At 36.6% G+C, this 27,046-nt stretch overlaps 1 protein-coding gene across 1 annotated transcript; it reads left to right on the top strand.

Moving 5' to 3' along the window:
• Window positions 1–26,671, top strand: LOC140852450 (CLIP-associated protein-like). Its single transcript, XM_073245480.1, is given in 22 exon segments — window positions 1–438; window positions 441–469; window positions 1,506–1,661; window positions 1,753–1,815; window positions 3,556–3,624; window positions 3,785–3,950; window positions 5,151–5,309; window positions 8,224–8,321; window positions 9,880–9,954; window positions 10,028–10,096; window positions 10,192–10,277; window positions 10,353–10,470; window positions 14,558–14,656; window positions 14,738–15,098; window positions 15,236–17,034; window positions 17,173–17,274; window positions 22,249–22,353; window positions 22,460–22,534; window positions 22,629–22,697; window positions 22,803–22,871; window positions 24,681–24,782; window positions 26,192–26,671. Coding segments are annotated over 22 exon segments (4,329 nt in total). The 5' UTR covers window positions 1–137; the 3' UTR covers window positions 26,351–26,671.
• The last annotated feature ends 375 nt before the right edge of the window (window positions 26,672–27,046 follow it).

Here is a 27,046-nt window from a genome sequence, read left to right as displayed (position 1 = left end):
TCTCTCACGCGATGGCTCGATTTCTTGTGATTTTTCCCTAAATTTTTTCCGCCAGATCCGATCGCCAAGGACATTGTCCAGATCCGAAGCACTAACCCTAGGGGGAATCTTTCGAGGTTCTTCTCCCCGGGGGCGAGATGGAGGAGGCCATGGAAATGGCGCGGGCAAAGGACACAAAGGAGCGGATGGCCGGAGTGGAGCGGCTTCACCAGCTACTGGAGGCGTCTACGAAGAGTCTGTCGTCGACTGAGGTCACGGCCCTCGTCGATTGCTGCATGGATCTCCTCAAGGACAACAATTTCCGGGTGTCCCAGGGCGCGCTCCAGGCGCTGTCCTCCGCTGCTGTGCTCTCCGGGGAGCACTTCAAGCTCCATTTTAATGGTCTCGTGCCCGCCGTCGTCGAGAGGCTAGGTGATGGGAAGCAACCCGTCCGGGATGCCGCCGACAGCTTCTGATCACCCTCATGGAGGTTAGGGATTCAGGATTTTTCCTAAACAATATATATATATATATATATATATATATATATATATATATATATATATTATATATATATATATATATATATATATATATATATATATCTATATCTCCTTTTTGCGTTTCTTAATTTTTAATGTTCTAGTTTCCAGCCTTTGAGATTTTGTACAAATTATTAGTCTTGTCAGGAGAACTTGTGTGGTTTGAATGAGAAAAAGAGGAAGATTTGGGGAGTGCATAAGAATGCCATGATGGCCTTTTGAAATTTGGGGTTTTGAGTGTGAATTGAATGCTTCATGGATCTGTCAATGTTCTGCCTAAATCTCAGAAAGTGGGGGCTTTTTTTTTTCTTTCAATGGGAATGGAAAACCTTTTCCTAGATGGATGTCAGTTAGGACGATGGATCTGTGTCTCATTCTTCTTCCTAGAAGAAGTGCAGAGCTTCTTTGGTTGCTTTTTTCAAAATTTCTGCGGGTAACAAAAAGGTGGTGGCTTTAAGCTTTTTTTTTTTTTTATTCTTCCCTATTTTGGTTGGGGGAACTTTTGTTCAATGTCTCATGAAGTGCTATGCCTTTGATGGGGCTCAGTTGATGTTCGAAACATCAAGACTTCCGAATCTGTTTTTCTTCAATGCTTTTACAAACTTATAGTGGTTATTGATGAAATTGTGGGTAGTTTGGAATGTTAAACTCAACATTTTCTATTTGTAAACCAGATTTCTTGCTCACATTTCCCTCCCTTACGTCTTCACCATACGTCAACATTAATACATTTTGAAACAGTTCATTTGTACGTGTATTTTTTGCCCCAACTCTGAGCTTTTTATATAAGGACAAAGTTGTATGTCTATATATCTGACTATTATTCTTATAAATTGAGGTTGAGTAATTGCGTTTGTGTTCATAAAGGAATGAATATTCTTGGTTTATTTCTTGCTTACGAACTCTAAATTGTGGGATCCTTTTACATAACTTCTGGAAAGAGGATTATGATGTGGTTAAGCTATTAAGGTTCATCCTAATCAGGTTTCATCACCCACGATCATTGTTGAAAGAGCTGGGAGTTATGCTTGGATGCACAAAAGTTGGAGAGTTCGGGAAGAGTTTGCGCGCACAGTTACAACAGCAGTTAGTCTTTTTGCTACTACTGAGCCCACTCTTCAGCGAGTTATACTTCCTCCAGTATGTGTAGTTGTTACCATTTCTTGTATGTCTTTTATTTTTGTAATTTATGTACATAAACATATGCGGTTGACTTGTTTTTGCTATACAGGTTTTGCAATTGCTGAATGACCCTAACAATAGCATTAGGGAAGCTGCGACCTTGTGTATTGAGGTTTGTATGGGTGAACTTGCTTTTATGTCTTGTTTTCACTTGTCATTTACTATATAATTTCTGTGCATTTGTCCTATTGCCTTGTGAGAAAGGATATGGAGAGGGTTCTGTATGTAAGAAAATCGAGATGTTGTGGGAATAAGCAATAATTAAAAGACATGAGACAATCCAAAATGCACTTGATCATGATCAAACTGTGGTGACATCAGAGATATAGCTCTAAATAGGGATGCTCGGTGAATGATGATCCTATAAATCTGACCTTTAATAATTGGGAACCTTGATGGGTATGGTTGTGGAATTCTAACACCTTTTTTGTGCTCGTAAACTTCATAAAGAAATTTGTGTAAGTATAGGTTACTCCAGCTTCACATGCAGCATGCTGGGTAGCTTAGAACTTGCATGGTGCTGTTGTGGATGATTAATGTGTAAAAAGCAAAGACAAGGAAATCATGTTTGCTGGACATAAAATCCATGGTCTAAATAACAAAAATAATTAACATGCTGAAAGCTAACTTTTCCTTGGTTGCATTGCTACTATCTTTCTGACTTCGTAATACATTTGGAACAGGACCTTATTCAATCCATGATTTCATCATGATCAATGTTATTTTTACGAATGAAATGATTGTTGTGTCCATTATTATCAAATCTTGATACTCCATGTCTCCATGACTAACCAATAGGGGGCTTATGAAACTCTTGATGCAAGAACTCTGTTTAATCCATTACATGATGTTAAATCATGTTGTTTTGAGGAATTAAAGGCTTGTCCATACTAATAAGAACTTTTATCATTGGAATGATGTATATAGCTTAGAAATTGTTTTCTAAATTGGTTGGTTGGCTTAAAGTTTGTGCTATAAACATAATCTTCTTTTGGAAAACCTTGCTTTGCCTTCTCATCATTTAGGCATTTTCCAAGTCCAATGGAAGTTTGGCAACTAACCAATAGGGGGCTTATGGAACTCTTGATGCAAGAACTCTGTTTAATCCATTACATGATGTTAACTCATGTTGTTTTGAGGAATCAAAGGCTTGTCCGTACTAATAAGAACTTTTATCATTGGAATGAGGTATATAGCTTAGAAATTGTTTTCTAAATTGGTTGGTTGGCTTAAAGTTTGTGCTATGAACATAATCTTCTTTTGGAAAACCTTGCTTTCCCTTCTCATCATTTAGGCATTTTCCAAGTCCAATGGAAGTTTGGCAACTAACCAATAGGGGGCTTATGGAACTCTTGATGCAAGAACTCTGTTTAATCCATTACATGATGTTAACTCATGTTGTTTTGAGGAATCAAAGGCTTGTCCGTACTAATAAGAACTTTTATCATTGGAATGAGGTATATAGCTTAGAAATTGTTTTCTAAATTGGTTGGTTGGCTTAAAGTTTGTGCTATGAACATAATCTTCTTTTGGAAAACCTTGCTTTCCCTTCTCATCATTTAGGCATTTTCCAAGTCCAATGGAAGTTTGGAGACCTCCTTCTTTATGGGAATTTTGAATTTTGGAACCAGTAAATATTAGATTTGCATTCGTATTTACATGCTGGCCAAAGACAAGGGAAGAAAAGAAAGAGGTGTATTGGTCAACATGCTTGTAGGACATGATGGACAAACATTTTGATAGAAAAGCAATTTGCTGGAAATGATGGGCTGTTAGCAATAAAACACATGGTATTTCAAATTAGATGATTCAAACATGTTAACTAGACAACTTATTGCTTCTCTCATTGTAGGAGATGTATATATATGTTGGACCTCAATTTCATGAAGAATTGCAGCGTTACCATCTTCCTTCATCCATGGTAATCATCCAAGACTTTGGTGTACCTAATGCAGTGACTCTATAATTGCTTTTAAGCTTGTAGCTCATTTAATGGCTAAGCTTTTGAGAGTTTTTTCCAATGCTTTTGACAGGTTGATTGATTATAAAGTTCATGATTTGATATCACTTTTATACTGCAGATGAAAGAGATGAATTCCAGGTTAGAAAAATTAGAATCAAAGGTTCGTCCGTCCAATGGAGTTGGAACTCATTTTATCTCTACAGAACTGAAATCATTCACTTCTAATCAGAAAAGGAGCAGTCCAAAGACCAAGAGCATTCCAAGGGAATCCTTGTTCTCAGGAGGTTGGTCTTCTTTTTCCTTGTAAATTCGTGTTGTGGAAATATTAAAACAAACCATTTGCATGTGCTATTGAAGGATCCACTCAGTTAAGTAATTAACTGAGTTTGACACTGTCCCTGCTATGTCTTCTGCTTTGCAAAAGTTGGAGGTTTGAGAATGAGGCAATGCCCGGAGTGCTATTCTTAATCATTTAACTTAGTATTGAAATTCATATCGTGGAAAATATATGGGCAAAGATAATTTACTTTGAAAACAGAATCTTTTTGGATTCCTATCTGTACTATTTTAGTTTTAGCATTTTTGAATATGTTTCCATGTACCATATTCTGAGAGAAGAAAATCTTTGCCTGCATTCCTAATATTAGGGTAGCACACACCCACACGCATGCTCATGTCGGTGGAACTTTTTGAATTTGTTGTTCATCAAATTGTTATCCTAGTTGCAAAGTTTAATTCTGCTTTCTAACAAATCATGTTTTGTGTTTTCCAGATACAGTGTGTACATTTTAGGTATTCTAAATATATCTTGAAACTTAAGCAGTGTATATTGAAGGCAACTCCCAAAATTTATGTCAATATACGTTCTAACTGCAACTGAAACGCCTACTTTTTTTTTTTAGGATTGAAAATTAGGCAGACAGAGCAGTTACAAATTGAAACAACAAGGGGAAATAGCTTGTTTTTTGTTTGTGTATGTGTTTTTTTCATTGGGAGGGAGGAATTGGGGGCAGTAGTTTGAGTTGCTGAACTTTTGTGTGATCTTCTAAATAGTTGTTACTAAAGATGTAGTTGGACTTTTGTTTGATAAATCATAGCCCGTACAAATGCTGTAAGCTTTTTTTTTTAATATGTTTCTGACAATTTGCATGCTGTTTCTTATCCTTGAATGGAAGGAACTTTTAATTGTTTGTTTTGATCTTTTTTCGGCATTCGCATCTACAGACATTCATTGACCAAAGTGGTAATTATTCTCAATAATTGAAAATAAACTAGTTATTCAGGCTTAATAAACATTTGATTTGGCTCATATGAATTCTTCCAACTAGAATATCTTGTTGAAGATTATACTATGCATTCGAATTTTATTGTGCAGGCACACACTTTGTAAATCCACACATTTATGGTGCTACTCTTTTTCCAAATAATTTTCTGTAATTTTATGCCTCTGGATGATATTCTGTTTTCTTACTGATTAATTTCAGAAATTGATGTTACTGAAAAGCCAGTAGACCCAATTAAAGTGTACTCTGAAAAGGAATTGATCAAGGAAATTGAGAAGATTGCATCCACTCTAGTACCAGAAAAAGACTGGTCACTTCGAATAGCTGCCATGCAAAGAGTTGAAGGCCTGGTCTTTGGAGGTTTTACTTCATCAGAACATTTCTGTTTTTTAAATTCAAGCATCAGAATCTTATTTATCATTTTGTTGATGTGTTTCTTCTTGTGTATAGGAATAGTCATTAGCATCTCCTAGCTGCCTTGAGATGATTTCATTTGTTTAATTACATTTATTGTTGATGTTCTTTCCCTTGCATTAAAAAGCCATTGCTGCCAAGATACTTCAAGTGATGTATGAGGAAAGGACCTTATAGGGGCAAATTTTCCATTTATGCATGCAGTGCTGGATCAATTGATCTAAGATTTTATGCACTATATCAATTGTTTTCTTAACCAAGTTTTCCACCACTCTTTGGGCTGTTGCACTAATTAGTATATGCTCCTGTATGCTTAACTGCTTCTTTTCATAATTCAAATATTGAAACCTCAGTTCTGTATCTTTTTTTTTTTTTCAAAAAAAAAAAAATCAGAAAAGTGTTGAAGTAAAAAAGAAAAAAATTAAACCACATCATTTTAACTTATATTTGTGTTGGTTGGAATCTCCAGATTTATTAGCGAGTGGTTTCTCAAAGGACATTTATTTTTGATTGATAAAATATAAAAACATCATGCTTAGAACATAGTTTCACATTTTGTTGTTTAATGGCAATGTAAATATATATGACATTTGAGCTCTAGGATAGCAAAAGTGATGCTAAAAATGGTTTTTCCTTCTCATTATAGTTTAATATTGCAATATTTCAAATTTTAGAGAATGCTTCTTCATATCTAGACAAATTGAAGAAATGATGAAAATTTTGCATAAATAGCCTTATATGATAAATTAGGATGTGAAAAAAAATAGTTTCACTAATTACCAACCATAATTTTGATCTCCTTCAGCCAAAAGCAAAGTTCTGTTTCAGTTTTGAAGTTTTAGCTGAACCTCCAGAGCATTAATAATGATTGAGAAGAATTTGTTTCATGTCAGGATCTATACCATCCATATAGCAATTAGCAAGTGTCTGATATCTTTTCTCGAGCTTAATTGAGGTTAAAAAAAACAAAGATATAGTTCTGTGATGACCTAAGACCTCACCTAGAAGGGCTAGCTAGAAGGTCATTAATTGGGGTATCTGGCCTTGTTTAAATACCTGGGACCTCTCTAGTGCACAACCGATGTAAAACTACATGCACACCCACACAGGTCCTCAAACACTCCCCCCATTTATGCCCTGATATCCTCATGAGGGAACAGCCCATTCAGAAACAAAAACATCATGCATCACTCATGATCTCACCCAAGAAGGCTAGCTAGAAGTTTATTAACTGTGATGCTTGATCTTGTTTAAATACCTAAGACCTCCCCAGCACATTTTTTTTTTCCAGTTGAAACCTTGATGTTTTAAAGTCTGGTTGTATCATAGATATTGTTATATAATAAATCTTTATCTGATTTGGATAATCAGCTTGAGGGATCATATATAGAGGGTGTTGTTGTTTTGATGGTTAGAAGAAATGATCTTTCTTGCTCGGCAAATTTTGGAGGAGCCTGGAATTGTTTAGCTTGAACTCACTTTGCTAGGAGTGTTTATACACCAGGGGTTCAATATTACTCCCTTGTGTGGATTGGGCTATTACTGTTTATGTGTCATATTTTTTTCAAGGTTGTCTATTATTTGGTTATACTAGCATATGCACTTGAATTCTGGATCGAAGTTTTACCATGTAGATCTTTCCCTTCACTTCCATGCATATGCAAGGATGACTTTATATCCTGTATTCAATTTACTAGGAGAGGTGGTCATTTATGTTGTGATCTCTTATTTGTCACTCCTCTGGACCTAACTCCGGCAGTACTTGGGAAAAGAAAGCCTTTTTGGGAAAAGAAAACCTTTTCTAGATTTTGATTGAATCCATGGTATCTAAGTGTTGTTACATAGCAATTCTGTGATAATTGAGTATCAGAACATTTGACAATGTCATTGCTCCATTGTCTTGTCCTCTATTTCCACGTGCATAGCATTTCCTTCTTTTCATGGATATTGGTAGGATATCTAATTGTGTGCTATGCTGAAATAATTGCAGTTGGGGTGAAGGGATGTTCTTGGATTTTGTGGATCTCTATGGGTAGAAATTTCCAGTAAGCTATTCCTGTTTTGTGAGGGTTGTCATGAGACTTGTTTGTTGTTCCAGCAAACAACAAACTTCCAGGCAAGTCTGTGGTTGGTTTCAGCTTTCCTGACAATTTTGAAACTGGAGTTGATTTTGGATTAATTTGAGCCAAAACTTCCAGGCAAAGCATTTTGATTTAATGGGAACATAAAATCCTGTTAGTAGATGATTGCAATCCTTGTGGAATATACCTGGCTTCATTCGGAAAACTTGTGGCTGCGCCATTTCTTGAAAACTATCACCTCATGGACCAGTTTCATACTTTTGGGCTGATCCATGTAGAACATTCATGTGTGTTGTTCGTTTTAATTGGACTATATGCATCCTCAATTCCTCACCTCTGCTCTTCTTAAAACTATTTTTCAATCTTGTATTCCTCAACTTTGGATCAATATTTTGTTCTCCTTGCACTTTATGCTAATGGGAGTAGCTGAAACTTAAGCTAACCAACCTGTGAATATTTCCTTTTTCATCTTTTCAGAATATGTATGATTTTGCAAAGTGGTAACCCCCTTGTTTCCTTCTCAGGAATCTCATATTTGTATTGCTGCAGTGACTTGTGAGTGTTGCATTTGGTGTCCTAGTTCATCCTTACTGGATAATGCATTTTCTATGTAGTGATTCACTACTTAACAGTTACACACACACACACACACACACACACACACACACACACACACACACACATATATATATATATATATATATTTTTTTGATTTATGGTCACATTACTTTGTTACTTCTATGATTTTTTTGGTCCAAGTCTGATTGAATTTCTATCAGGTGCTGCGGATTATCCGTCATTTCCTATGCTCTTAAAGCAGTTAGTTACTCCTTTAAGCACTCAGCTATCAGATCGACGTTCTAGCATAGTAAAACAGGTGTGCTCTCAATTCTAATTTTGTTATGGTGGATAGATTGTCACCATGCTGTGTGGTGATGGCTTTTGACAGCTGGCAAAATGGGTTCCTTAAAGCTGATTCTAATATATTATGAAACACATCTCTTTATTTCATTTTAGAATAATATATTATAAATAGCATATGCCAATGAAGTGATGAACTAGCTTTATCCAAATGGTATTCATGTTTGGTCTAAGATAACAGCCAATCCCAGTTTTCCAGTCTGATACTTTTGAATGTGAAATCTTATGTGCATTCTCTTCTAGTCTATTTTATGCAATAAATGAAGGTTGTGGTAGATGTGGTATGTGGTCATAGTTGATGTTTTATGTTTATGACAAAGGTCTTTTCTTAAGCTTTTATCGTAGGGCATTTAAGTTGGCTCTGTTATAGATTTGCCATGTACTGAAGTAGCTAGGTATGATATGTTGAACTTACTAAGTTTTGTAAGTTATGTCATTGTGGTTGAGGATATATGTTCTAGTTCAGGTTATATATCTATATCCTGAAATCTACACACAGTTTCCTGAGGCCTTTGTGACAACCAATACAAATTATGTACCTGTATTTAATAACCAAATGTTGAAGATATTCTGTTCGTAAGCTGCATAGAGTGAATTTCGTACATGGCATCTAAGGGAATCTTTTGTGTGTGTGTGTGTGTGTGTGTGTGTGTTTTCTTGTTTTGAATTTTAGAGGAAACCTTTCCCTTCTGAATTAAAATAATTTTGCAGTGCATTTCATGGACTTTTGTATACTAAGACCATATGTGTGGCCCTTTATATGTTTATATGTTTAACCATTCATCTATACCAATAGATTTGATATTATCTCACATCATTTTGTGGTTTCATGAACATTTTAATGATGAACATGGGTGTCATGATCAAGGTTTTACGTCCTAATGGGATGGAAGGCATCTCGGCCATATTGTCCCATTCCTATGAGCAAATGGGATCAGGATGGGGTTAGGACTCTAAAACGCATCCATGCGGGGAAAGAAGAAGAAAGGAAAAAAGAAAGGAAGATGAAGAAAGGATAAAAGTGAAAGGAAAGAATAAGAAGAAAAATGAAAGAAAGAAAGGAAAGGAGAAGAAAAAAAAGGAAGGGAAGAAGGAAGAAAGGAGAGAAAAAGAAGAAGAAAAAGAAAGGAAAGGGAAGGAAAGAAAGGAAGGTAAAGAAAAAGAAAGAAAAAAAGGAAAGAAGATATCTATTGGGATGCACGACCAAGACTGCTATCAGGACAGGATGGGAAGTGGGGTGTCCTGTTTTATAGAGATATTGGAACACCTCTGTCCCACAGTATTTAAAACCTTGATCATAATTGTTTTGTTATGTTTATCCCTCGTGATCATAAACTAAATTGACATTTACATGTATTGGTGGTAATATATTTCTTATTTTAAAACCAAATTGTGTGCCTATCTCCTTGTTCGTTACACTAGTTATTTGAATATTTTCTAACAATGTACTGCATTGAGAAGATAACATGGAATTTCAGTCTTTGCTATTTGATAAATCAGCTTCCTATCCTTAGGCCTGCCATTTGCTATGCTTATTATCAAAAGAACTTTTGGGGGACTTTGAGGCTTGTGCTGAGATGTTCATTCCGGTAAATTGCTCTTATCTCTGAGAGTATGATCTTAATCTCCTGAATAATTATTAACTTTTGAGTTACTTTTCAGGTGCTTTTTAAGCTTGTGGTGATAACTGTTCTTGTGATCGCGGAGTCTGCAGACAACTGCATAAAAACTGTATGAGACGATAGAACTTTTGCTTCCCTTAAAAGGAGACATTCACTAATCATGAGATATGTTGTCTGTCTTTTACTAATATGTGATTTTTCCAGATGTTGCGTAACTGCAAGGTTGCTCGTGTTCTTCCTCGGATAGCTGATGCTGCGAAGAATGATCGGAGTGCAGTTCTTCGTGCTAGGTAGGACTATATCCTATTTAATAGTCGATAATTTTGCTCCAGCCATTATTCAATTATTCTTATCCACTATATCAGGTGTTGTGAATATGCACTTCTGATACTAGAGTATTGGGCTGATTTTCTGGAAATACAACGTTCAGCTGATCTTTATGAAGATCTTATAAAGTGCTGTGTGGCAGATGCAATGAGTGAGGTGCGTGCTATTGTAATTGATCTTTTGCTAAAATTTGCTTAAAGAAATCATGAACAAAGATATACATAAGGTGTTAATATTCTTCCGAAATAACATCAACACATGTCTAGCAGCACAAAAAAAAAATCTTATTTTCTTTGCAATGTTAAATTAAGTAGTGAATGGAAAAAGAAATTCTTTAATTAATTTTTTCGAATTGAAAAGATAATCTTCCTTTCGGTCATTGTCAAAACTGATCAAGTGTATCAAGAATTTAAATTAGAGGACCCGTTACCATTTCTCTGGTTTCTGCTTGCTATTATAACTGTTGTTTCTTTTTTGTTTTCCTTTTGGGTAAGGATGTGTTTTTATTTATGGGGTCCTCTTGTATGCTATCTGGACTCTTTGTTTTACTCAAAAGCACCAGAACCCTCCAGTTAGAAATGATTGTGTCCAAGTCACCTGGCTATGGGTCCACAAAAAGACTCTTTTGGAAGATTTAAAGGATTGGCATATGGACATATAGCCAACCAAACACTCATAACCGAATCCATGTAACATAGCCCTTATACGCTTTTGCTTTTTCTTTTTCTCCTATTCTTTTTTCATTTATATTATAATATTTCTTTTTATATCTAATTTTTTATTTCACATTTCATTTTTTCCTTCCATGGAGGCAGTTGGTTGGAAAATTGAGTGAACTTGTTGAACATATGTTTATTGGCTTTCACAAGGCTTGTGTATGGGAGTTAAGTTGGTGATTGTTGAGCCAAAGGAAAGTGTTCTTGAATCTTAAAGGCATGCATGGTCATTTGAAGGATTGTAAAGTGCTTCAGACTAGATTGGATTGGCAAGGGTATAGTGTAAATGGACCTTTACTGGATAGGTTCATCGAACCCCCCAAATCGCTTGCTTTGGGGCATGCTAAACAGCATCAATAGCTGATTGGGACAGTTCTGGCATTCGAAACGAGAAATCGGCGAGGTGGGAGAGAGGGAGAAGGAAAGACAGGAGTGAGAGAGCTGGGGGGAGGGAAGGCGAGGTAAGGGCCTATGGAGGGTAGTCGAGCTACACCGCTGCCGAGCTTGGTAGAAGCCGTAGGAGGGCAAAGGTAGGGAATGAGAGGAAGAGGAGGCCGTTGGAGGGATTTATCGTGCTGATTTCAACCAAAAATCCCCCATAAAAAAAAACAGGGAAGTTGGCAACTGATTGCTGACTTCACCTAATAAATCTTCCCAAAAAATATGAAACAGGATTTGAAGCCTCTATTCTGATCAGAAGGAGGACGTAACCCCTCTGGCCTTCACCAGCCTTCGTGTGGGATGGTGGCCTCCTCTCCCTCCCCTCTCGCCGCCCTCTCCGGCTTCCACTGATCTCGACAGTGGCACAGTGAGCACGGCTGCCCTCCAGCAGCCTTCAGAGGTCCTCTCTCTCCCCCTTCTATCTCTTTCTTTCCCGTTCTCCCTCCACTCTCTCTGTGTCGGTTCGAGCCTGACATGGAATTGCATGGGGGTTACCAAATCATATCGCTGGCCGACTAGTCCGGGCTTCAGTATTAGCACCGGCAAGGATTCAGGCAAGGTTTTAAATCTCGTGGGACGGGGCTGTCCCGATTTTTTCATGGAGCAGGACGCGTTGCTGTCTCATTTGTCCCAACACTTGGGATAGAGGATGTCTCAAGGCGTTCTGATTGGGACGCTGAAACATTAGCGGGATGGCCTTGTCCCGACCTTGTCCCGGTGTTCTGCGGGACATCCCTTTGGGATCTCTGTATCTTTGGATCCTTGGAACCGGGATAGGGTACCATTTCATGTGTTGGGATAGGGCCGTCCCACGAGCATGCTAGCATCCCAATCGGGACATCTTGTGATAGCCTCTATACCAAGTGTCAGGATGTGGTGGGACTGCGCGGGATAGTGGTGCATCCCGTTCTATGAGAAAATTGGGATAGTCTCATCCCACGGGATTTAAAACCTTGGGCACCAGCACAGTGAACCTTGTTACTCAGCTTCAGTCTTTAGGCCCTCTTTGTTGAGTATCAAATATATGATTCTTGGTATCCACATAAAGGTCCTGTAATACATGTTGCTTATGGACAGCATAGTGTTAATTCACAGGTTGGAACGATGTAAATTCACACGTTGGAATGAGGTTCAAACATAGCTTGATTTTCAGTTTGAACAGCTTCATCTCCCATTTTGACAGTTAAATAAATTCAAATATAAAAGTTAAAAAAGAGAGTAAAAAACAAGAAAATAAAATAGGTATGACTTAGTTTTAGAGCATTTGTATGTTTCATGTGGAAATGAATAAAAAGTGTAATTTATAAAATCAAATCATTTTATTTTTTGATGACAATCTTAAACAAGTCAAGGATTTAGGTATTGGTGCGTACCACTTAGTGCTGGCCATACCCTGGTGGTAAGCTACCAGTATCACTATGCCTTTCAATACTGGTCCATAGTGATGTGTGGTAAGGTTGGACTTAATTTTAGAGCATTTTGTATGTTTTGGGACTTATATTTGTGGTTTCAATTGTTTCATGTGGAAACAAATAAGAGGTGTAATTTATAAAATAAAATAAAATAAAATCATTTTTATTCTTTTGATGACAATCTTAAACAAGGATTTAGGTATTGGTGCGTACCACTTACCAGCCATACCCTATTGGTAAGCTACCAGTATCACTATGCCTCTCGATGCTGGTCCCTGCTGATGCATGGTACATCACCTTTTGTCTGCTATGTTAAAATGAAGAACCATACCGTGCATCAGTACAGTATAGTACTATACCAATAATTACCAATAGAGATATTGGACTTCAACCCTCAATCTGAAAAATATCTATTGGAATGTGTATGAGATTTGAGATCTAGGATAGTCAAACATATGCCAAAAAAAAAAAAATGTGGTATCTGACACCATGATGCTTTGAAAGTTGCTCAAAGTACAAAAAATCTGAGTTTAATATTGAAAAAAATGCTTCACAAAGTCTGATGAAATGAATTAATAAAAACAAAATGAGAAAGGAACTCATCCATACAACATATTTGGCTTAATGAGTTATTTTTGGCCAAAGCTTTGAAACCAGGTTTGGTTCTTGGTTAGAAAGTTTTGGTTTTGGAGTTCCTGCTGAAACTTAAAACCATGGTTGATAATGGTGGTAACTGGTGAGTGATAAAATGGTATATGGAAGGAAATTATCGGAGCATTTTATACCTGTAGATCAGTATAGCTTTTGAGTTAGAATATTAGAGTATTTATATGCACTTTAGCAGGATGACAAATAAAAACAGGGCTTCCGTTAGAGCAAATAAATACTTATCGAAGATTGTCATGTGAAAAATATCACAGTAAGATGTTTGTCATATTAGAGGAGCTAATGGGGAGAATGCTTATGAAATATTGCATTATGCATTTTAGAGTTAAAGAGCCGACCCCAAATAGTGGGGAAATGGATAGATGGTTATGGCATTTTGGAGTTAAGGGAATTTATCACAAAATACTAATAAGGTTGATGTTTTAATATTGGAAAAATGTTGGAGGGGAAGTGGAGAAGAAAAGTAGAATATGAATGTGATGACATAAATGCTAAAAAGCAGTTAAGCACAACCTAAAAAAAACAACCTTGAGAGAGAGAAAGAGAGAGAGAGAGAGAGAGAGAGAGCGTCAAGGACTAATTAGTTTGAACTGAATAATCAAAGCTGAAAAGTCTTGTTTAATTTAGTAAGTAGTGATATGTTTGGTAACTTCAGATTTTATCATTTGTTCCAATGATTTGTATCATATCTTGCCACCTAAAGTATTTCTTATACTCCAGATTCTATGTGAAGAAATGTTAGGAATAGGTTAACGAAGTTGAAGTAATTATAACCACATAACCATGTCTAAGTTGAGATAGACACTTGTATCAGCCTTTATTATCTGAGGATTAGTTTTCTGCATAATATCAGCAGAAACATCCTTTTGCCTATGGTTATTATTGAAGTTTATAATTTAACATTAGCAGGACTGTAGGCTTTCTGTATTTGATAAAGTTATATTATTATACAAATGACTTGGTTATGTCATGTCTAAAAGCGATAAATGGCTTATTGAAACTGGGTAGGTGCGTTCAACTGCACGAAGTTGCTATCGGATGTTCGCAAAAACTTGGCCAGAGCGTTCACGTCGTCTTTATTCATCCTTCGATCCTGTCATTCAAAGGGTACACCATCTTTTTAAGGTATAAGAAATTCCTATTGTTTCTTCTGAATTTTGATAATTATTATGATGTAACTTTTTTCAGATAATAAATGATGAAGATGGAGGTATGCACAAAAGATATGCTTCTCCTTCACTTAGAGACAGAGGCATACAGCTATCACGTGCTCCTTCTCATGCTAGTACTCCAAGTATACCTGGATATGGTACTTCTGCTATTGTTGCAATGGAAAAAAGTGCAAGCACTGCTTCAGGGACACCTCTTTCTTCAGGCGGCCTTCTTCTATCACAATCAAAGCCACTTGGTAAAAGTTCTGATAGAAGCCTGGAAAGGATGCTTCATGCGAGCAAACAAAAGGTTTCGGCCATTGAAAGTTTGTTGAGAGGTGCAAATATATCTGAGAAGCATAATTCCTCAAGTTCACACTCAACCAGCTTGGATCTAGGTAACCATCTGGATTGCTGATTTGCTGATTATAGTATGAATATCTGTTGAAATTATTGCTCGTTATGTCATTGTAATAATTGCCGAGGATGTCCAAAAGAACTAATTTTTTTTTTCCACCTATTTTTCCTAGTGCAGGAGTTGACTCTCCATCTGTTCATGATCCACCATTTACTATGGTTGCTCCTGCTTCAAATCATCTCTCTTTACAGAATCCAGTGTTGACTGATTCAACTACAGGTAACACTTTGAGAGGGGGCACAAGGAATGGTGGTTCAAACTTCATCAATCCCACAAACCCTCAGGTTCAAGCTGCAAGGGACCTTTCCAAATTTTCTTATGCCAGTCATCTGTCATCTGATTGCTTATCAGCCTTGTCATTGCCTTACATGAAAAGATCGTCTGAAAGGCTGCAAGAGGGAAGTACTATTGAAGATAATGCTGATATCAGATCATCTAGGCGATTACCTAATATGCATATAGATAGACAGTATCTTGAGACACATTACAAGGATTCACAAAGTAATTATGTTCCTAATTTTCAGAGGCCTCTTTTGAGAAAGCAGGTGACAGGAAGAGCTTCTTCAAGTGGTAGAAGCAGTTTTGATGATAATCAAGTCCTAGTGAGTGAAATGTCTAATTATATGGATGGTCCAGCATCTTTAAACGATGCACTCACTGAGGGTCTCAGTCCAAGTTCAGATTGGGTAGCTAGGGTTTCTGCTTTTAGTTATCTCCGAACTCTGTTGCAGCAAGGGCCTAAAGGTATTCAAGAAGTTACACAGAGTTTTGAGAAAGTCATGAAATTGTTCTTCCGATACTTGGATGATCCTCACCACAAAGTTGCACAGGCAGCTCTTTCCACACTTGCGGAAATTATTCCAGCATGCAGAAAATCTTTTGAGAGTTATCTCGAGAGAATCTTACCACATGTCTTTTCTCGATTGATAGACCCGAAAGAGTTGGTTAGGCAACCAAGTTCAACAACCTTGGAAATTGTTGGTAGTACATACAGTATTGATTCACTGCTTCCTGCTCTTCTTCGTTCCCTGGATGAACAGAGGTCTCCAAAGGCAAAATTGGCTGTCATTCAATTTGCAAATAAATCCTTCAACAAATGTGCAATGAATTCTGATGGTTATAGTAATAGCGGTTTTCTTAAGCTATGGCTTGCTAAATTAGCACCTTTAGTCAATGATAAAAACACAAAACTGAAAGAAGCTTCTATATCTGGCATCATATCAGTTTATTCCCATTTTGATTCAGCTGCGGTGTTGAATTTTGTTCTCAGTTTGTCAGTTGAAGACCAGAACTCTTTGAGGCGGGCACTTAAGCAGTATACACCTCGTATAGAGGTTGATCTAGTGAACTTCTTGCAGAATAAGAAAGAACGTCAACGTCCCAAATCTTTTTATGATCAGGCAGATATTATTGGAACATCTTCTGAGGAAGGCTATGTTGTGATGTTGAAGAAAGGCTACCATTTTGGTCGGCATTCAGCAGGTTCAGTTGATGGTGAAGGAGCACTAAAGTGGAGTTCTATGCAAGAATCAACCCAACATGATACTTCCATTGCTCGGACAGCATCTAATGAAACTCAAAAACATTCTTATCAAACTATTGAAGTTAGCTCTGACATAGAGGTTCTTGGTCCCAAAATTGGTGAATTAAAGCTCAATACTGACTCTACATTAGACAGTACTGGGTCAAAGATGATACACCTAGAAACAGATTGTAGCATGGATCATGAGAGTTCCATAACAACTCCACGTTTAGATATTGATAGACTGATAAGTTCTGATGGGCACAAGGATGCTGGTTTGCCTCATGGTGGTGAAGCCATTCAAAACATCGAAATCATTGATGAGAAGCTTAACTCTGTTAAGAGCAGCCCTCAAACAGTTAATGGACCTAGTATTCCCCAGCTTCTTCATCAAGTAAGTATTTAAGTTAATCTTATACTTTAGAAAATGTCTCATTGATGATAATCTTCAGTTGAGTATGTTGTTTAAGGAAATCAAATATGTAAGGTAGCAAATGTGAATTTTCCTAATAATATACAATTTTTTTCATAGATATGCAACGCCACTGATGCTAATTCAGGTCTTATAAAATGTGAGGCATTGCAACAATTAATTGACGCTTCGGTGGTTAATGATGGTTCTATCTGGGCCAAGGTACATTTTTTGCCTTCATTTGTAACTGCTTGTGCTCCTTGATAAAAGCATTTTCGGTCATATGAAAAATTTTGTCCAAATATAGGTATAAATCATAGATAGAAGTTGGTAGAGTTTCTGGTTATTTCAGTTCTTGAAGCTTCTTAATTATGTGTAGGTTGAAGTTTCTTACATTATTAAGTCTACCACTATTGAACAGGAAAGCCTAGATGCTGCAACACTTTTAATCTCCAGTGATTTTGGTTTTGGGATATAAAGGCCTACAAGTTTCAGCTCTATGGAGGAGTTGTTTAAAAAGTTTGAAATTTAATTTTGGCTGACAGTAACAGAATACTGGATTTGCATGAAACCCCCGATATCATAGTTGTTTAACAAAAGCTTCACATTTATTATTACCTCTCACAGTTTTGTATATAGGACCCCATTTAATGAAATAAATTTCTATATGCAACTCTCTTATTGAATAAACCTTTGGTTTTTTTTTGGCAGTTAATTAAAAAGCCAGGAAGAACTTAACTGCTTTGTTGGAGATACTTCAATTGATGGCCACACATTAAGATTTTGGTCATCCAATTCTGTTTTGTGTTGTTTTGTCTTTGTGAAATAGCATATGTTATATGTGTCTGTAACCTCATGCCATCTAAACGTGCTAAATAGGTTAGCTGCATATTTCTAACACTGCTCACATGTGATTGATGATTTGATGAAAGTTCATTAGTAACTGGGTTCAAGTGGAGAGAGAAGGAATCATCATATGAGTCTCACATCCAACGATGTCTTGATCAAGTGCTGTCCTTGTTGCACATTTGCATTATGCAATTGATATGAAGGGCATTTTGTTGATCAAAAGTCTCATGTATCACTCATATATCTAAACTTAGTTATGATTAATTACAACTCCATTGTCATATTACAAGTAATATGACAAAAATGACACCCATACATGCGAATCGTGCCATTTTCTGTGGCTATACAAAGGATCACACAGTGCAGTTCATGGATTCATGAAGGGAAAAGCTCGAAGAATTATCTTCTGCCAATCTTCAATTGGAGTTTGTAGCTGATTTTGTCATTGTACAGAATAATTGACCTGTTTGTTAGTTTCAACTGAAATTTAAACATTCTGCCAGAAATAGAAAAGTCGTGGCTAATGCTTTTGCAATGTTAAATGTGTATTTTAGTGTTTTGGTTAGTTTCAGCTGAAACCAGCTGGTTCCACTGGTGATAGTTTCTCTCCTTTTCTTTAATCACTGTTGTGAGACATTTTGTAAGAGTGATTTAAATAGTTTAGGATTAATTCCTAAGTGAATCTGCTTCACAATGTGATGTGGAGCTCATCTGCACGCAACCTTTTCCAGGCATTCGTGCGTATCACTTTCCTCACATGGTTCAACATACTAGTGCGTTCTGCCCTGTATCAAGCATACTGTACTGCACCGGTACCAATTCAAAACTCAGTACAGGGGGCATATGTATTCCACACTAACCTCTGTACGGGCATACCATGCTGTATCTCATTGGTACAAATACATGAACAGTGTTGAGACAGCGAACCTTGTTTCCTCATCTTGTTATCTCACTTTCCTCTTGTTATCTCACTTGAATAGAAGATGATATTTGTTGTATACTAATGTTCAATCTTATCTAGTGAACCTGTCTAAATATGTGAAGTAGAATTTTCGTTTTGTGCTGCAACAGTCTTTGGTAAATTGTTGTCCAAAAGAAACTCCTTCCAGGATCATCATTGCCATAAATACTGAGGTAGATGTGATAGCCTATGATATTTTAGTACTTTAAAAAAAAAATGATTGTGGAAGAAAGAATTAGATTTTGCTGTGGCAAGGCGTCATCAGGAGAAATACCGTTTGGAACATGTTGTTGGATGCTCCATTCATGGTCTAGTGAGGTGCCGCCGATAAGGTTATGTACAGTGAAACTGGCCCAGATGTTGGGAGCTAGCAAGGAATTTAAAGTAGGACTTACCACAAGAAAATTCTGGTATGATTCTTGGCTTTTAGTCTCACAAGTACATAAAGCACCTGGATTGACATAGAGTGAAGATGTTTCTGGGGAAGTGAAGTATTCCGTTGTCTTGATCATCTCCAATCAAACCTATTGGATATCAAAATGCATCCAAAATCTTGAGGACAAGGCAATTGGAGGCAGGGTTATTTGTTAATGTCTTCCATCAAATTCATTTGTTAGTTTGTAGTTTAGTAAGGAGTTTGAAGTGTTTTTCAAGATTATATGCCAGTAGTTATTTCCCTCTGAAGGTAGTAGGTTTTTTTGGACTAGATTCAAGCTTTCAGACTATTATGGCTGAAGGAGTGAGATGTAAGAGATTATAGTGCTAGAGGTTCAGTTTCCTAGAAGTTGATTGGAGCTCATTGTTGTTTGGAAAGAATTATGTGGGTTGGTATTGTTGTGTTGAGAGGTGTCCTCAAATTGGGATTGCTGTGTTGAGGATGTTCTCAAGAAACCTCAAGTTTCAATTAGTAATATAGAAGATATTCAAGTTGTTATCTTTCCTAAAGCCTCTTGCTGGTCAGTTGGGTTTGAAAGTAAAAGTTGTTCAACATACATAGGACAAGCAGTGGCTGAATGTTGCATTCACAAATGGACAGTGTTTTGATTTGATTAACAGCAATTATTCGAGTGATGTCACTTGAGGGTATTTGAGATCTTCCTCTCCTTTGTTTTCCTTTTCCCCTTTTGGCTTTTTTCGCAGGGAAGGGTGTGATTCAGTTTGGTTCGGGTAATTTTCACTCATACACTTGTGAACTGTAAGATCTCAAGTATTTTTGGCACTCCCTTCTAGTCTTATTTTTCTATCAGGCATTAGTTGAGTGGACCATTGTGGTCAATGAAAGGTTATCGAGAGGACTGGTCTACGCCTAGTGTGCAAAAGATTTGGTTCAAGATTTTTGATCTTAATCCTGAATGAAAGTTGGTCTTAGCCTGCTTTTATTTTTTCATATTTTCAAAAAGTACCGAATGCTTGTCTATGCCTAGTAAGTCTTGTTGATTTCATTAAACATCAAATAAACCAAACCTGTGTAGAAGATGACCTTAGCATCAATTTTCAAAAACCTGCTCAGATTAGTTACTATCATAGTATCATCCTTCATATCTCTCTGACAGACGCTCTCCTGAAAGTAGTAGCAGCAAGGTGGTGCCCTGTAATCTTTGCACTCTCCTTTTTTTCTCTCTCTTTCCATCTTTGGGGCAAACCATCAATAGCAGTTTCATTTAAGTGCATATTCTCTTTATATGCCATGCTGAATGCTTGAAAGAGGTTGAAGATGTGTTATCATGTATTTTCTTAGGACGACAGCTGCAGGATCAGATTTTGGTTGAATGAATGCTCACATCCATCCCTTTGATCTTCTTCCTCCTTTTTGTGAATTTTACTGTATGTTCCTGGCTTGAGAATGTGGTGTTTGTTACTGGGTTTAGATCAGACTTGGTAAATTGATGATGGAGAGAAGGCAGAAAATTTGGACAGGAATTAGGTGTTAGGTTAAGAGTGAAAGTGATTGGGATGGGATAGGATTTCCAGTGGAATACAAGAAAGGAGGTGAGAAAATTTCAAGCTTAGATGAGACTGGGCTTACCTTTCAAGGGCCAAGCCTTGGTGTGAGCATCATCTAATATAGGGCCTCCTTTCAATTCATTATCAGGGCTTAGCTTGGGCTAAGCCAACCTAAAGTTCAATGAGTGTATAACAAACCCAAAGGACTTTTTGTGAGTTGTTATTTGGGGTAAGGAACAATTGAAGAGAATGTCTACTTATAGATTGGAAGTATAAAGAATGCATGGTATGCAGTAATGAATTACTCAAGGTTTTAAATCCCATGGGACAGAGGTGTCTCGGTATCTCCAGAGAAGGGGACGACCCACTGTCTCGTCCCATCCCTTCCTGTCCCGATAGCTGTCCCAGTCATGCATCCTGGTAGCTATCCCCTCCTTTTCTCTCCCCTTCTTCTTTCATTTCTTTCCTTTTTTTTCTTTTTCTACCTTTTTTTCTCTTTTTCTTCTTTCTTTTCTTTTTGTTTCATTTTCTTATTCTTTCCTTTTTTTTTCCTTTTTCTTATTCTCTCTTTCCTTTTTTTTCTTCATTTTTCTTTTTTTCTTTCACTTTTTTCCTTTCTTCATCTTCCTTTCTTTCTCCTCTCTTTCTTTTTCTCTCCCTATATGGATGGATTTCGAAGTCCCGACCCTATCCCAATCTTGTTTTCTCATAGGAACAGGACGGCCGGGATGCCCCCTGTCCCGTTGGGGCATAAAATCTTGGAATTACCATTATCCATGTTAGAACTAAGTATCGAAGTTTGTCAAAAATGGAGTATAATGTGATGAAGAATAAAGCTTTTTTGTTATAGTTTATAGTCCGGATTAAAGGAGAACCCAACAAAGCAGTGCACAAATTCTCGAGAGAGGACAATATGGTGTAGTAGAACATATTTACACTTTGTGAGAAGGCATTTGAAGAAATTTGTTTTGACTGCAGTTAGCCTGTAACTGTAAAGAAGGAGAACAAGGATGCACTAGTTTTAGCTTAGTTTAACCATTGATTAATGCAATGTTTTGATTGAGTCAAGGCTGTCAAATTATTAGGAGATCCCAGATGGTAGATTCACCAATAAACCATGTGTTGCTTAGTTACCTTATGTAAAAATATCAAAGTCATTCTTCAACACCACCACATCTACATATCAAATCTGTACTATGTTTGGTAAATTAACCTTTTAACATTTCCCGAGGCATACGTGATGAATAGTTCATATGAACACTCATGCATATCTTGTTGGAACATGTTCCTAATTTTAATATTATAATATTATGTGTTTTCATATCAAAGGTTTGATAGTTTTCCTGGTTTTGATATTTGTCATATATATGTTATTTTACCAGTAGGCTTAAACAACTGGATGTCAGATGTTTGGACACTAATTTCAGTTATCGTGTCTGCAGTATTTCAATCAAATTTTAACAGCTGTGCTTGAGGTTTTGGATGATTCTGATTCATCCACAAGGGAACTCTCTCTTTCTTTGATAGCTGAAATGCTCAAAAATCAGGTTTTGGACACTCAGCTAATAATTCTTCTTGCAATTGTTGGAGCAAAGTAGTTTTAAGTCTTGAGATTGTTCCTTCTGGCTTACTGATGTGTTCTATTACTTTCAGAAAGAGGCGATGGAAGATTCTGTCGAAATTGTTGTTGAAAAATTGCTTCATGTGACCAAAGACATGGTTGCAAAGGTATTATACTTCTCTCTTCTGCTCTAGCTGGCCTTGACATTATACATTTGTAGTTTTGCTGTATGTTAGTCCATTGATTACGTTTGTCTTCCAGGTTTCAAATGAAGCACACCAATGTTTGAATATTGTGTTAGCTCAGTATGATCCATTTCGATGTCTTACAGTAAGTGAATCTCACTATAACTTTTTCACTAAATTCGATTAATCATGTACAAACTTCTGAGCTAAACGTTTTCATCATGCTCTTTCTCTTTGGTAAACTCTGCAGGTTGTTGTGCCATTATTGGTCAGTGATGATGAAAAGAGTCTCGTTATTTGCATTAACTGCTTAACCAAGGTAATTTGTAGTAATCTAGCATCATGAATCATCCTAAATAGCTCCCTTGCTTCTTCTCTAACATGTATGCTACTAAGCCTCAAGAAATTTATCATGTAAACTATTATGGTGTAATTTTATTTGCACATGAAGCGCAAAAGTAGCCCAAAGTTGATCATAGAAACCATAAAAAGTCATATAATTATGTTTACATATAAATAGGGATGTGTCAATGATGTAGGTTCAAGGCAGGTTTGGCCGTATCTATACTCAAATCTGAATTTTATTTATTAGGTCCAAACCCAAGCACAAACTCTATACCTATATCCTATATTGGACCCCAAAAGGTCAGTTTTTGGGTAGATATTGCGTATTTAACAAGTTTTTTTGTTACATTTTTGGACTTTTTTTTTCCTTTCAAATTACTTAATATGTATAAAAGGTTACCTCCTGAACTGTGAAACATGAAACTATAAGAAAAATATAAAAATTATATCTAAAAGAAGACTTCTTTTTATTTAACTATTACTTTTGTTACCCAAGCATGCATGCAGTCAAAGACATTAAATGAAAATTTTCTTACAATAATCAGACTCAGTATAATATTAAAAACACAAAAAATATATCATAGAAAGACTACAACAAATGACATGGATAGGAATTCGATGGAGTAAGATGGATTACAGTTTTACTTCTCTACTTTGATTGTTTTCTCTCATGATTAAAAAAATGATAGGATATTTATTTATTTGTTTATTTATTTGTGTATGTATATTCATATGTTTGTATGTGTATAATCAGGTTTAGTTCTGGGTTTTCAGGTATGGATCTACTTAAACCCTAACCAACCCTATAAGAGTTTGGGTCGAATGTCGGAACCCCAACCAGCGCAATAGCTTATTGGGTTTATTTTTAATACCCATACCCTATGCTTCAGGTCAAATTCAGATTGGATTAGTGGGTTATCAATCTCCACTGACACCCCTGCGGATAAACATGTTCATGTTGTGCCTTACCATAGTTATCATTCTAACATTTAACTACCATAGTTTTCAGGGGAAATAGTGCAGTTGTAATCACCATTTCAATCCTTGTTTCAGTTTTCACACATCCGGTCAACCAACCTTTATGAGGAAGAATATTGTGGTAGTGGGAATTACAATGAATGTAGTATCTGTTTGTTGAGGACAAAATTAGAATTAGTAAGATGGGTTTTTTGGAGTTCAAAAGTCTGATTCACATCTCAACATTATTTTTTGTGAGGGAAGGATCTTTGGTTACATTTTATTATAGTTTGAGGCTTTTGCTCATCTTTCTTCTTTGTGAGGACCGAGGAGAGTAAGGTGAGATTCGAGGTCCAGTAAGAGAACATAGATCTTATATCTGTTAAGAAAGAACAAAAGAATAGAAAATAAAAGTGGACAAGTAGATTTTGGAGAGAGTGAGAAATGATGGGGAATCCTTTTAAGATAGTTGAAGTTCACTTCCTCTCTGTTTGTACTAACCCAATTACATCTATTTCTTATAAGTGCATCACACTATGTCACTGGAGCCTGCATAAGGTGAAACTGTATACAGTTGCTGTTCTAAATGAGACTTGAAAATTGCTCTTTATAATTAACAATAGTGACAAGACAAAAATAATAACAATCGTAATTGATGAAATGATTATGATTGTGATATTGGTAAAAGTGCTAGCAGAAGCAGCAACCACAGTAATTCCAGCATAGAGGCTATTATCGGCATTTGGAAAGTTAACATTCTAATGCAGAAACAATTAAGATTGCCGCTTAACATTCTGACACTGAAGTTTCTTTTGCAAATTTTCAGCTTGTTGGTCGGCTTTCACAGGAGGAATTAATGACTCAATTGCCGTCATTTCTGCCTGCACTTTTCGATGCATTTGGAAATCAAAGTCCGGATGTTCGGAAGGTATAGATTTTACCCCTTTTTTTTAAATGTTTTTTTTTGCATCATTCATAAAATGACTTTTTAAGGGATTAGACATGTGAAGGAACTTTGAGTTGATGCTTTTCTTGTAAAGAGAGAGGAAGAAAAAAAATAACTCCAGGTTGTCAATTTTTATGTATGTTGGAATATTAAATAACGTTCAGACTTAAAGATGCCTATGTAGTTCTTCCTAGTAAAAGAAGCATGACAATTGATGATTTTTATGAGCAAATAGTAAAAATGCAAGACCATATAGGACAAATCGTAACTACTTGGTCTTTGCCTCAAGGGATCCATATTATCCTGATATTGCCTTTTGATTCTTACTGGAATCCTACTTTTAGTGCCTTTGCTACCCTTTTTTCTTCTATTAACAGTGATCAGTTTGTTGCTTTCTTTGTTCTAGAAAATTATCTTATTAATGGTTCTGAGTGTCATTTTTTTCACTGCGGTTGAGAAATAAAAACAGTTTGGTCATTGCTCTCATGGACTTTATGTACTTTTCATATAAGCCATGTCTTGATTCTTCAGCCTTCTCTACGAGGATGACATAACCTGCATACCCATATGTAGAATACATATGGTGTCTAAAACGGTTGAGGGTTATTTAGTTTCTGTTTGGATACTCATGTTATCAAGCAATGAGATCCCCAATTCTTCAGTAGTTTCCAGCAAAGGTAGTCTCCTGGAAGACTATTTAAATAGATCATGAATTACTGATCGTAGTAATCATGGATAACATTTGATTGAAAAGGCTAATTTTCAAATCCGTAAAATTTTGAGATGATGGAATCCATGACCCCTCAATCCTTAAACCCTCTTTGCTAGCTTGATGTTCGCAGATCAGATCTTTCCATGTGACCATCTGGCATTTAAACAGTCCCTTAATGTTCCTGGTTTCTTCCCTTGTTTGTCTGGCCATCCTGATTGGTTATTACATTTTCTGATGCCAGTTATTTAACATTGTAAATGTTATTTACCTGGCATACTTATCCTTTTTAATCATGTTAAAGCATCCAAACTTACCTTGCTCAATGGGTAACATCCCCACTCTTTTGGAAAACTCTCATTTTCTGTTCTTTCAGTCCAGTCTGATTTGTTGACCTGTCACTGCAATGTGAGGCATTGCAGGACGCATTGCAAGTGTTGCTTCTAGGAACTTGCTAGGCCAACCTGGCCTCATGCATCAAATTTTTAGTATTAGAGCATTGGTTTTATGTCCTCCACACATTTTGGGTGGACAGATCACTTGCAGAGTAGACTGCCCTAGACACATATTTGCTACCTATGATGAATATTGCACCATTTTGATCTATACCTGCAGGTTTTATCCTTGGATCTATTTAAATGGGATTCGTTCCCGTTTTCCTTTTATGTTGAAATTCTTGCAGACTGTGGTGTTCTGCCTCGTGGATATCTATATCATGCTTGGGAAAGCATTCTTACCATACTTAGAGGGGCTAAGCAGCACGCAGCTGCGTCTTGTTACCATTTATGCAAACCGGATTTCACAGGCAAGGTCTGGTGCTCCAATTGATGCTAACCATTGATGAGTGCAATGTATTGTATTTTTCCCGAAGATTTGTTTGAATGAGCTGGTGCCATAATGGTTGTTTATTCATTATTGTGTATTTGTATAGTCACAAATGTGGGTTTTTTCTGAGTGGGGTTTTCTTTTTCCTTTTTTCTTTTTTTTTGGGGGGGGGGGTGTGGGGGGTTGTGGGTGGTCACGGCTAGAGTGTTGAATTGTTGGTGTACAAAAGAGTGAATAGTGGGGTTCTATGTGTTTTGTAACATTTGTGTGCATCCCAAATGGTTTTTATTGCCACCAAAATGAGTGTTGTGTGGCCAAAATCCGGTTGACTGAGGAATTGGAGGCGTTGAAGACTGTAGCGGTAAATTGGGGAATGTTTTGCTCATCCATGACAAATCTGGAAAATTTTGTCTTTGAACAAGAATTTGATTTAGTGGCTTTCTCCAAAAGGCACGAATGCAGATAAGAAAATATCTCCTGCACTTTCAGCGGTTTTGCCAAGAGAGATTCAGTATGAATATAATTTAGGCTGCATTTGGTATCCGTCTTAATTTTTTTAAATAAAAATTTAAAGTTGGAAGTTCATTCTTTCTTTTTCCTTTTTGTCTAAATTTTTTGCAATTTTAAAAGCTTTTGGGCAATCACTGTAACTTTTCGTTTTTCAAAAAAAAAAAAAAAAAAAAAAGAAGAAGAAGAAGAAGAAGATATGCTT

Source organism: Elaeis guineensis, chromosome 11 (assembly GCF_000442705.2).
Source record: "Elaeis guineensis isolate ETL-2024a chromosome 11, EG11, whole genome shotgun sequence".
Lineage (NCBI taxonomy): Eukaryota > Viridiplantae > Streptophyta > Magnoliopsida > Arecales > Arecaceae > Elaeis > Elaeis guineensis.
Note: the sequence above shows the minus strand (reverse complement) of the source record. Positions and strands in the feature narration are given on the sequence as shown.